Consider the following 15,256-nt stretch of genomic DNA (forward strand, 5'->3'; position numbering starts at 1 on the left):
ATAAGCAGCCCCAAACAAGTTCCAAAGGAATGCAAGCTGTCCTGCAGGCTCAGGGAGCATCAGTGTCGGCGCAAACTATCCGTTGACATTTAAATGAAATGAAACACTATGGCAGGAGACCCAGGAGGACCCCACTGCTGACACAGAGACATAAAAAAGCAAGATTACAGTTTGCTAAAATGTACTTAGAATAAGCCAAAATCCTTCTGGGAAAACGTCTTGTGGACAGATGAGACCAAGATAGAGCTTTTTGGTAAAGGACATCATTCTACTGTTTACCAAAAACGAAATGAGGTCTACAAAGAAAAGAACACAGTACCTACAGTGAAATGTGGTGGAAGTTCAATGATGTTTTGAGGTTCTTTTGCTGCCTCTGGCACTGGGTGCCTTGAATGTGTGCAAGGCATCATGAAATCTGAGGATTACCAAAGGATTTTGGGTCGCACTGTAGAGCCCAGTGTCAGAAAGCTGGGTTTGCGTCTGAGATCTTGGGTCTTCCAGCAGGACAATGACCCCAAACATATGTCAAAAAGCACCCAGAAATGGATGGCAAGAAAGCGCTGGAGAGTTCTGAAGTGGCCAGCAATGAGTCCAGATCTGAATCCCATTGAACACCTGTGGAGAGATCTTAAAATTGCTGTTGGGAAAAGGCACCCTTCCAATAAGAGTGTTGTGACTCAGGGTCAGCCTGTGGGTCCGACAGCCGGCTCCGATGTATCGGAGGACTCAGATGTGGGGGAGGAGGGAAACGAACCGGCTGATGATGATTTGGAGACTTTGCAGAGTCCTCAGCTGGGAACCTCTGCTCAGCTGTGTGAGCCCGAGAGTGCGGAGGATGATGACCCACAGCTGGCCCTGTTCAAGGACGCCCGACGCAGGAGGCAGTCGAGCAGGGACAAACAAAGAAAGGCTATGGGACTCCTCGGGAGGAGGCACAGGGAGACCACGCCCTGAGCTCTCTATAAAAGGAGTGTTTGGGGAGGGGCTGGTTGCTGAAAGCAACTCTTTTGCTTGAGAAGATTAGCTCTTGTGTGTTTACTATTAAATCTTGGCAGAAGCCTTTTAGCCTTGGACGCTTTCCAGTCTCTTCTTTTGAAATAGGGGTTGAGAGAAGAGGGCTGGTTCAGAACAGTTTGCTTTCAGCCACCCACCCCTTATTACTACGATGGAGCAGCTTCTTGCCGAAAATGCCCAGCTCAACCAGCAACTCACCTTGCTGGCCACTCAGGTGGCACAACTGCAGGCTCAGGTACATGCTGCCCCCCCACCCAGGAGGAAATGTCAGATAGCTATGCCGGATAAATTTGCTGGTAATCCAGAACTGTTTCCTGCCTTCCTGGGACAATGCCAGCTTTATATCAGCGTGAGAGCAGCTGATTTCCCCACTGACCGAGATAAGGTGGGATTTGTGTTGAGCCTTCTGTCGGGAGATGCAGCTCGTTGGGGCACGCCTCTGTTGGCACAGCCTAGCCCTTTGTTGGATAACTTTGGGGGGTTTTGTGACCATATGCGCCTCATGTACGAGGACCCGATTAAGGCGCAGACTGCCACCCGACGCCTGAAAGCTTTGAGGCAGGGTCAGCGCCCTCTACAGGCCTATATCAGCGATTTCCGGCTGCTTAGCCAGGATTCCGCCTGGAATGAGGCTGCGCTCGTGGATGCCTTTCAGGATGGCTTGTCAGAGGAGATGTTGGATGAGCTGGCCCGCGTGGACATTCCCTCAGACCTGAATGGGCTGATCCATCTTTGTCTGCGGATCGATGCCCGGCTGCAGCAGCGTAAGAGTCGCCGTGCCACCCCACAGACCCCTGCCGCCCCTGTTGTGCGTGAGCCCCCAGTCCAGAGGGAGGAGCCAATGGAGCTGGGTGCCGCCAGGTCCCGTCTATTGGTGACGGAAATGGACAGACGACGATTGGAGGGGTTGTGTTTTTACTGTGGGGACCCTGGACATTTGGCTGCTTCTTGCCCGAAGAAGCGTCAGCGGGCGTCAGTGACCAAGCCTGCCCCGAGAAAGTCCCCCGCTTTGCTATCGGGAAACGGCCCGAGCCCGATCTAGACGGTGTGAAAGATCGGGCGACCCACAACAACCACACCGAGCGACGCCGTTCCGATGGTGCCTGTGAACCTCCACGGCATTTGATTTTGGAGGCACGTCTGATCCTTCCTGGCAAGCCAGAGGGGATTCCAGTCCATGCCTTAATTGACTCTGGGGCTACCACTAACTTTATGGATTCGGCCTTTGTGGCCAAATGGGCTGTTCCCCAGTGTCCAGTGGATCCGCCCATGCTTGTGGAGACCATCGATGGTCGAGTGCTCCTGTCCGGGCCTATCACGGCCGCCACGCAACCCGTGTGTATGGCCATCAGTACCCATGTGGAGGCCATTCAGTTCTACGTCACTTCGGATCTGCACTTTCCCGTGGTCTTGGGACTGGCGTGGCTCCGGGCGCATGATCCACAGATCTATTGGTCTCAGAACTTGGTCACCTTCCCAAGTTTGCAGTGCGTGGACCACACCCGCCATATCTGTGCCGGCCAGGTGGAGGGTTCCCCAGGGGTTTCCTTGCCTCCCGAACTGTCCGACTTTGCTGACGTGTTCAGCGAGTCAGAGGCGGACCAATTACCCCCGCACAGGCCCTACGACTGCTCCATTGACCTAGTCCCTGATGCGCCTCTCCCAGTGGGGCGTTTGTACTCCATGTCGGAGCCCGAGTTGGCTGCATTGCGGGACTTCCTGACGAAGAACTTGGCTCGTGGTTTCATCCGGCCCTCGTCCTCGCCAGTGTCTGCGCCCGTGCTCTTCGTCAAAAAGAAGTCGGGCGAGTTACGGCTTTGCTGTGACTACCGGAAACTCAACGCTATCACGGTGCGTAACCGCTACCCGCTGCCCCTCATCCCCGAGCTCTTGGACCGACTCCGGGAGGCTAAGATCTTCACGAAACTGGACCTGCGTGGAGCTTACAACCTCGTCAGGGTTCGGCCGGGTGATGAGTGGAAGACGGCGTTTGGTACTCGCTATGGACATTTCGAGTACACGGTGATGCCGTTTGGCCTGACCAACGCCCCCGCTGTGTTTCAGCATTTTATGAATGACATCTTTCGGGATCTGTTGGACCAGTTTGTTGTGATTTACCTGGACGACATCCTGATTTACTCCCCGTCGCGTGAAGCGCATCATCAGCATCTCCGTCAGGTCCTGCAGCGCCTCCGGAAACATCGGCTGTTTGCCAAGTTGGAGAAGTGCCAGTTCTACCAGGTGACCATTGATTTCTTGGCTCACCGCATTTCTCCTGAGGGCATCGCCATGGAACCGAGTAAAGTTGAGTCGTTGCAGAGTTGGCAACCCCCGCGTCGTGTGAAGGATATTCAGCGACTTCTTGGATTTGCCAACTACTATCGGACATTCATCCCTGGCTTTGCTGCCTTGACAGCCCCCCTCACCCGGCTCCTGCAGAAGAAGACTCGGTTCCAGTGGAACGCCCCCGAACAACAGGCGTTCCAAGCTTTGAAGGACGCCTTCATGAAGGAGCCCATCTTGAAGCATCCTGACCCGCAACGGCCGTTTGTCGTGGAGGCGGACGCCTCCGACATTGCCATTGGGGCCGTGTTACTCCAGGCAGCGACGCCCAACGGTACCCTTTTCCCTTGCGCGTATCACTCACGGAAATTGAATCCCTCGGAGCGCAACTATACCATCTGGGAGAAGGAGCTGTTGGCCATCAAGGCGGCGTTCGAGGCTTGGAGGCATCATCTGGAGGGGGCGCGGCATCAAATCGAGGTCCGGACGGACCACAAGAATCTGGAAAGCCTGCAGACCGCTCGGAATTTGAACCAACGCCAGATCCGGTGGTCCCTCTTCTTTGCGAGGGTTGACTTCCAGGTGCGGTACATACCAAGCGGGCACAACCAGAGAGCGGATGCTCTGTCCAGGAAGCCCGAGTACACCCGAGTGGAAGACAAGCTTCCTCCCAGGACCGTGATCCCCGTCGAGTCTTTTGCTGCGGTGCGGGAGCCGGTGGATATACGGGCTCGGATCCGGGAGGCGCAGCAGCAGGAGGCGTGGGTGGCTCAGCGGAAGGAAGAGGTGGGGCCAGATTCGCCTTGGTCGGTCACGGATGGACTCCTGTATTATCGTGACCGGCTCTATGTTCCAGGAGGGCCACTCAGGGGACTCGTCCTCAGCCAATGTCATGATAACCCGGCTGCGGGGCATTTTGGCCTGTTCAAGACTCTGAACCTGGTCTCCCGTACATTCTGGTGGCCCCGAGTCCGACACGATGTCCAGTCTTATGTCACCTCCTGCGTCCCATGCAGGCAGGCCAAGTCAGCGACAGGGGCCCCGCCTGGTTTACTGCAGCCTTTGCCAACGCCCAAGAGACCCTGGGGGGCTGTGTCCATGGACTTTCTGACGGATCTACCCCCATCCTCCGGCTTCACGACAGTGTTTGTGGTGGTGGACATGTTGACCAAGATGGCGCACTTCATCCCCTGTCGCGGCTTACCGTCAGCTCGCGCCACTAGTCGCATGTTCATCCAACAGGTGTTCCGGCTGCACGGCCTTCCCGATAGAGTCGTCTCCGATAGGGGGGCCCAGTTTACAGCCCGCTTCTGGCAGGAGTTGATGCGGGCGTTGGACATTAAGGTTTGCCTCTCGTCCGCGCATCATCCTCAGACCGACGGGGGTACCGAGAAGGTCATCGGCATCTTAGAGCAGTATCTGCGCTGCTACGTTAACCTGCAGCAGGACAATTGGGTGGACTATTTGGCCATAGCCGAGTTTGCCTTTAACAACTCGCAGCACACCTCCACGCAGATGACACCGTTCTTGGCCAATGTGGGTTATCACCCCCGGTTTTTCCCCCTTTCTCCCGTGGACTCACCGGAGCCGGCAGCGAACGAATTCATGGTGGAGTTACAGGCGATCCATCGGTTGGTGCGACGGCAGCTGGAGAAGGCCAAGGCCGACTACAAGAGGTTCGCCGATCGGTCGAGAAGGGATACGCCTCCACTATCGGTGGGGGATCGGGTCTGGCTGTCCACCAGGAACCTACCATCCACTCGGCCGGCGAGGAAGCTGGACCACCGATACCTTGGACCGTTCCCCGTCGAGGCCGTCATCAATCCGGTCGCCTATCGTTTAACTCTGCCACGTTCCCTGCGCGTGCACCCCGTCTTCCATCGGTCCTTGTTGGTCCCCGAACAACCGGCTTGTCCACTTCGCCAAGCGGAACCTCCCCCATCAGGACCTCGTGATGGCGACAGCACCCCCGAGTACGAGGTCGCCAGCATCAGGGATTCCCGCTGGCTGAAAGGTCGCTTCCAGTACCTGATCGAGTGGAAAGGGTACGGGCCGGAGGACTTCACATGGGAAGACGCGACCGCCGTTCATGCCCCTGCGTTGGTGACTGCGTTTCACGAACAGTTCCCATCCCGACCGCATCCGGATCGGCAGACCCGGGGGAAGGGCCCTGCGGTGCGGGATAGTGTTGTGACTCAGGGTCAGCCTGTGGGTCCGACAGCCGGCTCCGATGTATCGGAGGACTCAGATGTGGGGGAGGAGGGAAACGAACCGGCTGATGATGATTTGGAGACTTTGCAGAGTCCTCAGCCGGGAACCTCTGCTCAGCTGTGTGAGCCCGAGAGTGCGGAGGATGATGACCCACAGCTGGCCCTGTTCAAGGACGCCCGACGCAGGAGGCAGTCGAGCAGGGACAAACAAAGAAAGGCTATGGGACTCCTCGGGAGGAGGCACAGGGAGACCACGCCCTGAGCTCTCTATAAAAGGAGTGTTTGGGGAGGGGCTGGTTGCTGAAAGCAACTCTTTTGCTTGAGAAGATTAGCTCTTGTGTGTTTACTATTAAATCTTGGCAGAAGCCTTTTAGCCTTGGACGCTTTCCAGTCTCTTCTTTTGAAATAGGGGTTGAGAGAAGAGGGCTGGTTCAGAACAAAGAGAGACCTGGAGCAGTTTGCAAAGGAAGAGTGGTCCAAAATTCCGGGTGAGAGGTGTAAGAAGCTTATTGATGGTTATAGGAAGCGACTGATTTCAGTTATTTTTTCCAAAGGGTGTGCAACCAAATATTAAGTTAAGGGTGCCAATAATTTTGTCCGGCCCATTTTTGGAGTTTTGTTTGACATTATGTCCAATTTGCTTTTTTTCCTCCCTTTTTTGTTGTGTTCCAATACATACAAAGGGAATAAACCTGTGTATAGCAAAACATGTGTTCCTGCAATACTTTTCTGTGAGAAATACTTGATTTTCTGGAAAAATTTCTGGGGTGCCAACAATTTCGAGCATGACTGTATTTGGCTTAATACATATACCCAGGACAGTCTGTACAAAATCTTCAGAGCATTTTGAATTTGTTATTTTGTAGGATATTTTTTTAAAAATCTGGCATGGTAATAATGTTGAATAGCAACATCTAAGTCATTTATGAAGACATTGAAGAGTACTAGGCCTAAGATGGAACCTTGTAGTAACTTGTAGAAGGTAACCTTCTGAAAGATGTGGCTGCTTTAGCACTCTGAAGAGAGATGCTTTGTCTCCACTAATGTACTTTGTGAAAGACTTCTTTCTTTCAAACACTTTGCTTACTTCTAGCTTACATTAACAAAGTAATGGTTTAGAAAAAGATACAGGATCTGCACCAGACAATTGCTGGTGTTAAGTATGATATGGCAACAGTAGAAAGACAGGTGTGAGGAATTGGTTTAAATAGTTATCGGTCTGTATCTCATATTTTACCCAGTCTGGTACCCTCTAGATACAATGGATTTCAGCTTTCATAATATGTAGCTAGTATGGTAAACATATTTTCACTTTGAAACTCATAACTTTAAAGATCATCTTTGTTTATTCTGTCTTATTTTTCAGCCATCTATTGAATTTCCAGAGGACTTCGATGAAGTGAAAAATGCAAAGCAGGTATACACTTTTTTTAAAAAAAGTAATTATTACATTGTGTGTTTAAAATTTAATTTATTTGTTTATCAAATTTAGAGACCACCCATCTCACTATCAGAGCAACACTGGATGATATCTTGTTTCCTCCACTGGGATTCATTAGGTCTGTTTCCTACTTAAATCTGAAAATAATAATAATGAGGAGTCCTTGGTGCTCTCTGATCTTGGTCATTTACTTTCAGAGGTTTCATTACTCAAACTAAGTAACATTATTAGTGATAGTCACTGATGATGTTACCTAGTTTGAGTGATAAAGCATTTGCAAGAAAACAACTAAGCTCAGAGAGCACCAAGGAATCCTCATTTCAACCCTGAGTTACAAATATTATCCTTTATTCGTAATTAATCATAAATAATATCCGTTTGCCCTATTAGGATTAAATAATACGTATCAAAGTAATCTAGTTCCTTGAAACAAAACTAATGTTTAGAAAGTAATATTGAAATAATATTTTTCAAAAATAACTTAAATATTATAGAGTTTACAGATGCTATTAGCATGGGTGAAAGATTATTAGCACGGCTAAAAGATTTTGCTGCAGCTGCCAAAAAAGCCAACACAGTTCTAGGCTGCATTAACAGAAGGATAGAATCAAGATCACATGAAGTGTTAATATCACTTTATAATGCCTTGGTAAGGCTGCACTTGGAATACTGCATCCAGTTTTGGTCACCACGATGTAAAAAAAAAATGTTGAGACTCGTAGAAAGAATGCAGAGAAGAGCAACAAAGATGATCATATAAACATATAAGGAACAGTTGCTGGAATTGGGTATGTCTAGTTTAATGAAGAGAAGGATGAGGAGTGACATGATAGCAGTGTTCCAGTATCTGAGGGGCTGCCCCAAAGAAGAGAGAGTCAAGCTATTCTCCAAAGCACCTGGAGGCAGGACAAGAAGCAATGGAAGGAAACTAATCAAGGAGAGAAGCAACCTAGAACTAAGGATAAATTTCCTGACAGTTAGAACAATTAATCAGTGGGACAACCTGCCTCCAGAAGTTGTGAATGCTCCAACAGTGGAAGTTTTTAAGAAGAGATTGGACTACTATTTGTCTGAAATGGTATAGGGTTTCCTGCCTGAGCAGGGGTTTGGACTAGAAGACCTCCAAGGTCCCTTCCAACTCTATTATTGTTGTTGTTATAATTATTATTCAATGTTTTTGTATTTTCTGATATTAGCTGTAAATATGATATATTTACACACTTCCTGGTGTCTAACCAGGACGACATATCTAAATATAGAAGTTAGAAAACTCTTTAATTTATATGCTTAAAATGTCACAATGTATTTTGGCTTTCTAGAAACTGGTGATTGCTTGGCTCTTGAATCACGATCCTTCAAAACGACCAACTGCTATGGAGCTCTTAAAAAGTGAACATCTTCCACCTACTCAGTTGGAAGAGTCTGAACTTCACGAAGTCCTTCATCATACTTTAGCAAATGTGGATGGAAAAGCATACCGGACCATGATGGGCCAAATATTCTCCCAGCGCATTTCTCCCGCAATAGATTATACCTATGACAGTGATATCCTCAAGGTGTGTTCTTAAGTCTGCATTAAAAAGAAGCAGCAACTTAGATATGATTGGAATCTTGTTTTTTTTAATAGTAGGACAAGAAACAACAAACAGAAGAGAAAAAGGGAAAAAACTAACGGGGAAGAAAAGTGGAAAGTATTGGGAAATATTGCTTTGATTACTTCTAATGTTTCCAATGTAGAACTTTCATACACAAAGTATTTATTTTATTTTATTTTATTATATTTATATACCGCCCTTTCCCGAAGGACTCAGGGCGGTTTACAGGGTGATTAAAACAAAAATATAAAAGTTAAAAACAGATTTTAAAAAATTATATCTGTCCCTGAACAAATAAAACCCCAGTTAAAATTAAAATTAAAATTAAAATTCTCAGCCTGGGCCAGAGAGCTCGAAGAGCCAGGTCTTCAGGTCCCGGCGGAACGAACGGAGGTCGGGGGCGATCCTAAGCTCCACTGGCTTAGTATGAACATTGGCAGGGGAAGAAAGTGTTAGTGAATGTTTTGGTTGCTATTTTGTGGCTTCCCATTATGTCTTATAAGCTCTTTTCATTGGTAGTGGTATTTGCTTTTGAAGCCACAATAATTATTTTATTTTATTAATCAATTTATAGGGCTGCCCATCCCAAATTAATAGCTCTAACCATGTTAAAAGTATACTAAAGGAAAGAAACACACATAACAACAATAGCCAGAGTAAAAACAGACCCACCCATAACACTTAACATAGCCAATGCTCAACCCCAACTTATGCCTAGTGACAAACCAGGTCTTACAGAAGATTGACAGAGTTGTGGCTAATTTGATCTATTATTGCTTAATAATAATTTATTAAATTTGTATACTGCTCAACTCGCATACAGTAGATGGTGCTTCCTGAGTTCTTTCAAGGCAGAATTTCTGAGATATATTTAAACATTCTACTGCCCATTATTGTTGATAATAGCTTTAAACAATCAAGACATGGTGCATATTCATTGCAGAAACATGTAGGACAAACTCATTGTAAAATGTTCAAATAAAACACAAGCATCAGACACTGTTTTCAAAGTCACCTGTATTTATTTGTGAGCTGAGATGGAATGTAGGAGTAAGTTGCAGAGATGAGAACCAGATTTCAAGCATAAAAACTCTCAAAGGCTAATGAAGTGAAAGTAACAGATAAACATTACTTAATGCTCCCTTTTGGGGAATATAAAACTAATTTGATAATTTGAAACTGCAAATATTTACTGAAAATATCTTTGCTAATTAATACAGTATGTTAAAGGGACGCGGTGGCTCAGTGGGTTAGGACGCTGAGCTTGTCGATCAGAAGGTCGGCAGTTTGGCAGGTCGAATCCCGAGTGCCGCGTAACAGAGTGAGCGCCTGTTACTCGTCCCAGCTTCTGCCAACCTAGCAGTTCGAAAGCACGTAAAGATGCAAGTAGAAAAATAGGGACCACTCCGGTGGGAAGGTAACAGCGTTCCGTGTGCCTTTGGCGTCTAGTTATGCCGGCCACATGACCACGGAGACGTCCTCGGACAAGCGCTGGCTCTTCGGCTTTGAAACGGAGATGAGCACCGGCCCCTAGAGTCGGAAACGACTAGCACCATGTGCAGGGGAACCTTTACCTTTTACCTTTACCTTACAGTATGTTAAGCTGAATGAATATAGATTTGCTGCTTATGGTCTAGGTGCACTCTGTATTTTTGTAACTGAAGAGGAAAAAAATGCATTGCTTACATTCTGATCATTGTTAATTTTAGGGTAGTTTTTCGGTTTGGTCAACCAAGATTCAGCAACATGTATGTGAGACAATTAGCCGGATTTTTAAAAGACATGGTATGTATGCTTTGTTGAATAATTTTGAATTAGATTGTGATATTTTGATAAGAGGCAGCATTATTATGCTGACAGCAGAAATAGATACTGTACTTCTGTATTCTCCATACCTTGTTCTTGAATTAATTTCAGACATATTCAGTATTACATTTACAGTATATGAGTTTTCAGCTATCAGATAATTAGATTTATTGAAATAATGAATGAACGAACACTGCACAGAAGTTCAATGTCCCTACTTTATATAAGAAGGCTTGTTTCAGGAAATGTATGGCACAAAGATTATTAAGTAAAAATCACCAAAAAGTTAAATAAATTGGTAGTGCCAAGGAATAAACTCAAGAAAATAGCAAAATCAGCAAGATCTCTGTCTCTCTCTCCCCCTTTCTCTCTCTCCATCTCTCTCTTTGTAATAAGTCCTAAAAACATAGCTTTATTTGAAAAATGAAAACATTAAGCAATAGGTTTCTGAAACAGTTTCTTTAAACATTGTTTTCTATTTGTTCTGTGGAATTATAACAGTTTAAACTTTTGCACAGGAGCTGTCAAGATGAACACTCCCCTGCTGATGCCTAGGAATAGAAAACTCTATGAGCACAATGAAGCTTCATATTTGATGGACCACAGTGGAATGCTGGTGATGCTTCCTTATGATCTCAGAGTGAGTATGGTTATCATCTTCAAGGACCTTGGACCAGCCTTTCCTAGTCTGGTGGCCTCCAGATTTCATGGAATACAGCTTCTGCAGTTCCCAGGCCGTATGGCCAAATCAACTACTGTGGATTAGAAACTGATTTTAAGAGCTTGCACAAGGTGATGCATTGGGAAGAAAGAAAATAAATATCAGTATAGTTCTGTGTTTGACAGGAAAATAAGTTTACATGCATAGTAGAACATCTTGATTTCTTTATATTACAAACTATATTTTTATTTAAAGATTGCTGCTCATAACTATGAAAATTATATTTTGCTTTATACTGCTTTTTTTTCAGTTTATCACCTGCTTTTATACCTCTTTTCAGATTCCATTTGCAAGATTTGTAGCTAGAAATAATATAACAAACTTGAAAAGGTAAGGGAAATCTCCCAGGTATATTTTTATTGTTCATAAAACTGGACAAAGATGGATTGTTTATGCATTGTACTTCTGTAAAATAAAGCTGGCTTAGAAGAGGGACCAAAATTTACTGAAAACCATATGTTTTGAATGGAGCTTCTTGGCATCTATAGTTAAAAGGGATCTCCAGTAATATATCCTTATTTAGAGCCTCGAAGCAACCATCCCCAACATAATGCACTTTAGGTATGTTGGAGCACAATCCCCATCATTCACTGTCATTGTGGGCCTTTCAGATACCAGTAGTTACTCATGCCTGGTTACCTTATGGCTTGACTACTACATTATGGTCTATTGGAGGCTGCCCTTAGGCATCACTCAGAAACTTCAACACTGCATGCAGTGATAGGTGCCTCAGTAAGACCATGTAAAACCTCTGCTTGGCAAGCTGCACTAGTTGCCTGTTAGCTTCAGAGCATAGTTCAAGATGCTGAACATTACCTATAATGTACATGGCATAGGACCTGATTACTTTAGTGACTACCAATCTCCCATAATATCTATCTGACTGATTTGATCTTACATGGTTGGTGCACTCCAGGTTCCTTCAATTAAACTATGTCATCTGTTGGGATCCCAGAAACACACCTTCTCTGTAGCAGCACATGCCTTTTGGAATAAGGTTCTTCCAAGATCCCGGTGACCCCCTTTAGAAGGGGCATGAAAACCTCGCTCTTTGCCCAGGCTTTTTGTGAGGGAGAGTGAAAACCCTCCCTTCGTACTCATCCTTTCTGTCATTCTTACCTTTTATCTTCTTTTTAAATTGATGTTATTGTTAATATCCTTCTTGTAAAACCATCCAGAATTGTTGTGAGCTAAGCTGTAGCCAAGTTTGATGGATAAATCATATCCCAAAATATACGGGAAATTATGGGAGCGTAGCTTAACAAGTTTAAACAATACGCTTTTGAAAATCATTGGAGTAGATAAAACCGGATAGATCGATTAATGTATACTATATACTACCACAGAATATATACACAGAATATATATATATATATCCAATTGAAAACATTTATCTCTTTAGATACTGCATTGAGAGAGTTTTCAGGCCTCGGAAATTAGATCGTTGTCATCCAAGAGAACTCTTAGAATGTGCATTTGATATAATCACACCTGCTGGGAATAGTTTTTTACCTATTGCAGAAACAATCTACACAATCTGTGAAATAATCCAGGAATTTCCTGTATTGCAAGTAGGTGTTTTTCTTCCATATGCTTTCCAAAAGGCATAGGATCAAGGGTGGGAATATTATTTTTTTCACTTGCTGTGTGAGAATCCAGGATTTAACTCCTCCTACTTGCTAAGACTAGTAAACATGTGAGCAGGTTCCTTCTCGGTTCCTATTCTGAGTAGGTGCAAACAAATCATCATCATCATCATCACTATTATTAAATTTATTTGCCACCTGTCTCACCATGGAGCTACTCTAGGTGGCTCACAAGTGTTAAAAAAATGAAGAAATAAAAAGCAAGTTTAAACAAAAGTAAAATAAACAATACAACAAGGGGGAAAAACAGAAAACACATTGATATGACTAGTAAAAAAGATGGGTGAATGCTATAATTGTATAATAAAGGCTCCAATGTTGATATAATACAATATACTATATTACTCCAAAAGGTAGTGATTTATTGGTGACTTATAATTATTGATATGGTAGATGTTTGACCTAATTATTCTTACAGTATCTGGCCATTACTAAGGATATTTTTCATTAATGAAATCCAGTGCAATTTGATTAAATCTTAATTCATTAATGAAATTCAGTTAAATTGAATTAAATCTAATACATTGATCAAATCCAATTCAGAAGCTTTGTGTTATCCCAGAATATTGTTAAGAAGGAAGCTTCTATTCCAGAAGAGCCTCTGTGGGTTCATGGGTCTTCAGACTCTTCATTTAGGAATTAAATTCATTGTCAAGTAAGATTCTCTTAGCCTCAGTAGTGATATAACACACACATGAGGTGGGATAGGAGAAGAAATACTGAATGCTGAAATTTAAGTTTAGCTGTCATGAAAAAGTAATGGAAATTCAACTGAAATTCATTTGTGTTTGTTAGGAAAGAAACTATAGTATCTACTTAAATCATACTGCCTTGCTGAAAGCAATCCTTCTGCATTGTGGGATCCCTGAAGATAAGTTCAATCAAGTTTACACAATCTTGTATGATGCTGTGGTAAGGCATTATGTTGTTTTTCAATTGCACTTTTATGTTATAGATTATAGGATGGGCTGACAGGGTACCTCTGTCACTGAAGGAGGATGTTTTAAAAGAACAGAAAGAGTAGCCGTTCACTAGGCTCATAGAAAAAAAATGTATGGCCATTAAAACACCCTTTAGAAGGACAGTGACCAAAAAAGTAAGCTATGACAAAAAAGAGCAAAGCTCTATTTCTTTTACAATGAACTGAACTAAAAGGCCTCTATTAACAATAAGAAATGAATAGTAACGAAACCGATACATACTGTCCCTCCAAATACACATATACTTTCTCTCACCTATATAGACAACTTTTTCTATTTCTTTTCCTCCCCATACATACACAGATTTTTTTTAAAAAAAAACTAGCCAGTCATGACAGCATTAGCTTCTCTGTAAATAAAGGGAAAATGCTTGGAAAGTTACCTCAAGGTGCAGCTGCAGTATTTGTTTTGCCTTATCTACATCTTTCTTGCTCAGATTTTCAGCCTCACCAGTGCATAGGAATTTTTAAAAAAGCAAAATGAAAAGGTGGAAATAAATGAAGGGCAAACTTTGAAAAATCTGGTCTATGCATCCATTGTTTCATGGGGCATTCTAAGAAAAAGACTTCAAGTTGCATCAGAACAAACATGTTGGATACTGAGTAAAATATTTCAATTGCAATCAGGCAATGATGCAATCATTCTACTCGTCATGAGCCTACTAAAAAGCAATGGTGCTGCTAAACCTGGCAACGGCTGGAGATTGTGTTTTAAAAGAGTATAGATCCACTCCTTTTTCTTTACTACAGGAGAAATGGAAAAATTGCATGTGACTTCTTTGTTCTGTAGCTTTCAAAATCTTTAAGAGTTAAAGGAAAAGGAAGACATGTCAGTGCCACCATCTCATAAGGTGGATTTGGTGCCAGAAAGAATAATAGAGAAGGTTGAGGAGATAGGGGGAATAAAAGAAGGACCAGGAGTAGGGTGATACATCCAGAACTATGTTTGGCCCTATAGAGGGCATTGTTCTTGGTGATTCCTAGATCTTGACATATCCACTGCTAAGCAGATGCCAAACATAGGTGGCTTTCATTTGGACTTTGTTTCTTTCACTGTAATGAACGTTTGAACATACACTGATTCTCATAAAAATATACATATACATTTTTAAAGTGGCATGATAATTGACAAATAATATCAAGTGATGGTATTTATTTAGGCATTCCTCCAAAGTCAAGATAAAGTTGGGAGATCTTACATGAAATGAAATTTATGGTAATTAGTAACACTAACCATATTTACTTATAATTTCGCTAATGATTAGCCTGCAATTGCTGAAGAGATAGTTGTTAGAATGGAAACCACTTTTAACATTTGCAGGATAGTTTTTTAAATGAGGGATAAGGAAATGTCAACTAATCTATTACAATTATTTCTGTTATTGCAGACTGAAAAGCTAACTAAAAGAGAAGTAGAGGCCAAGTTCTGCAATCTTTCCCTTTCATCAAACAATGTAAGTAATTTGAAATTTAACTTGTTTTATTTATACATTATTTATGTTCCATTCATCAGTCCTGTAAACTTTCTTTCATTAGTCTAATACATTACTAAAACTTATTC

At 43.8% G+C, this 15,256-nt stretch overlaps 1 protein-coding gene across 4 annotated transcripts in view; it reads left to right on the forward strand.

The window, feature by feature from the left end:
• The window catches only part of EIF2AK4 (eukaryotic translation initiation factor 2 alpha kinase 4), a 56,349-nt gene that overhangs the window by 32,271 nt on the left and 8,822 nt on the right, over window positions 1–15,256 (forward strand). For all 4 annotated transcript variants that reach the window (XR_014490828.1, XM_083349402.1, XM_083349403.1 and 1 more), the window contains exons 20-27: window positions 6,874–6,924; window positions 8,268–8,504; window positions 10,253–10,328; window positions 10,868–10,989; window positions 11,351–11,400; window positions 12,473–12,641; window positions 13,512–13,628; window positions 15,084–15,149. Coding sequence is in view for 3 of the 4 variants with exons in the window: in XM_083349402.1 (XP_083205528.1) it covers window positions 6,874–6,924; window positions 8,268–8,504; window positions 10,253–10,328; window positions 10,868–10,989; window positions 11,351–11,400; window positions 12,473–12,641; window positions 13,512–13,628; window positions 15,084–15,149 (888 nt within the window). In the remaining variant the exon portion in view is untranslated. The remainder of the gene's footprint in view (window positions 1–6,873; window positions 6,925–8,267; window positions 8,505–10,252; window positions 10,329–10,867; window positions 10,990–11,350; window positions 11,401–12,472; window positions 12,642–13,511; window positions 13,629–15,083; window positions 15,150–15,256) is intronic.

This window comes from Vipera ursinii, assembly GCF_947247035.1.
Source record: "Vipera ursinii genome assembly, chromosome: 1".
NCBI lineage: Eukaryota > Metazoa > Chordata > Lepidosauria > Squamata > Viperidae > Vipera > Vipera ursinii.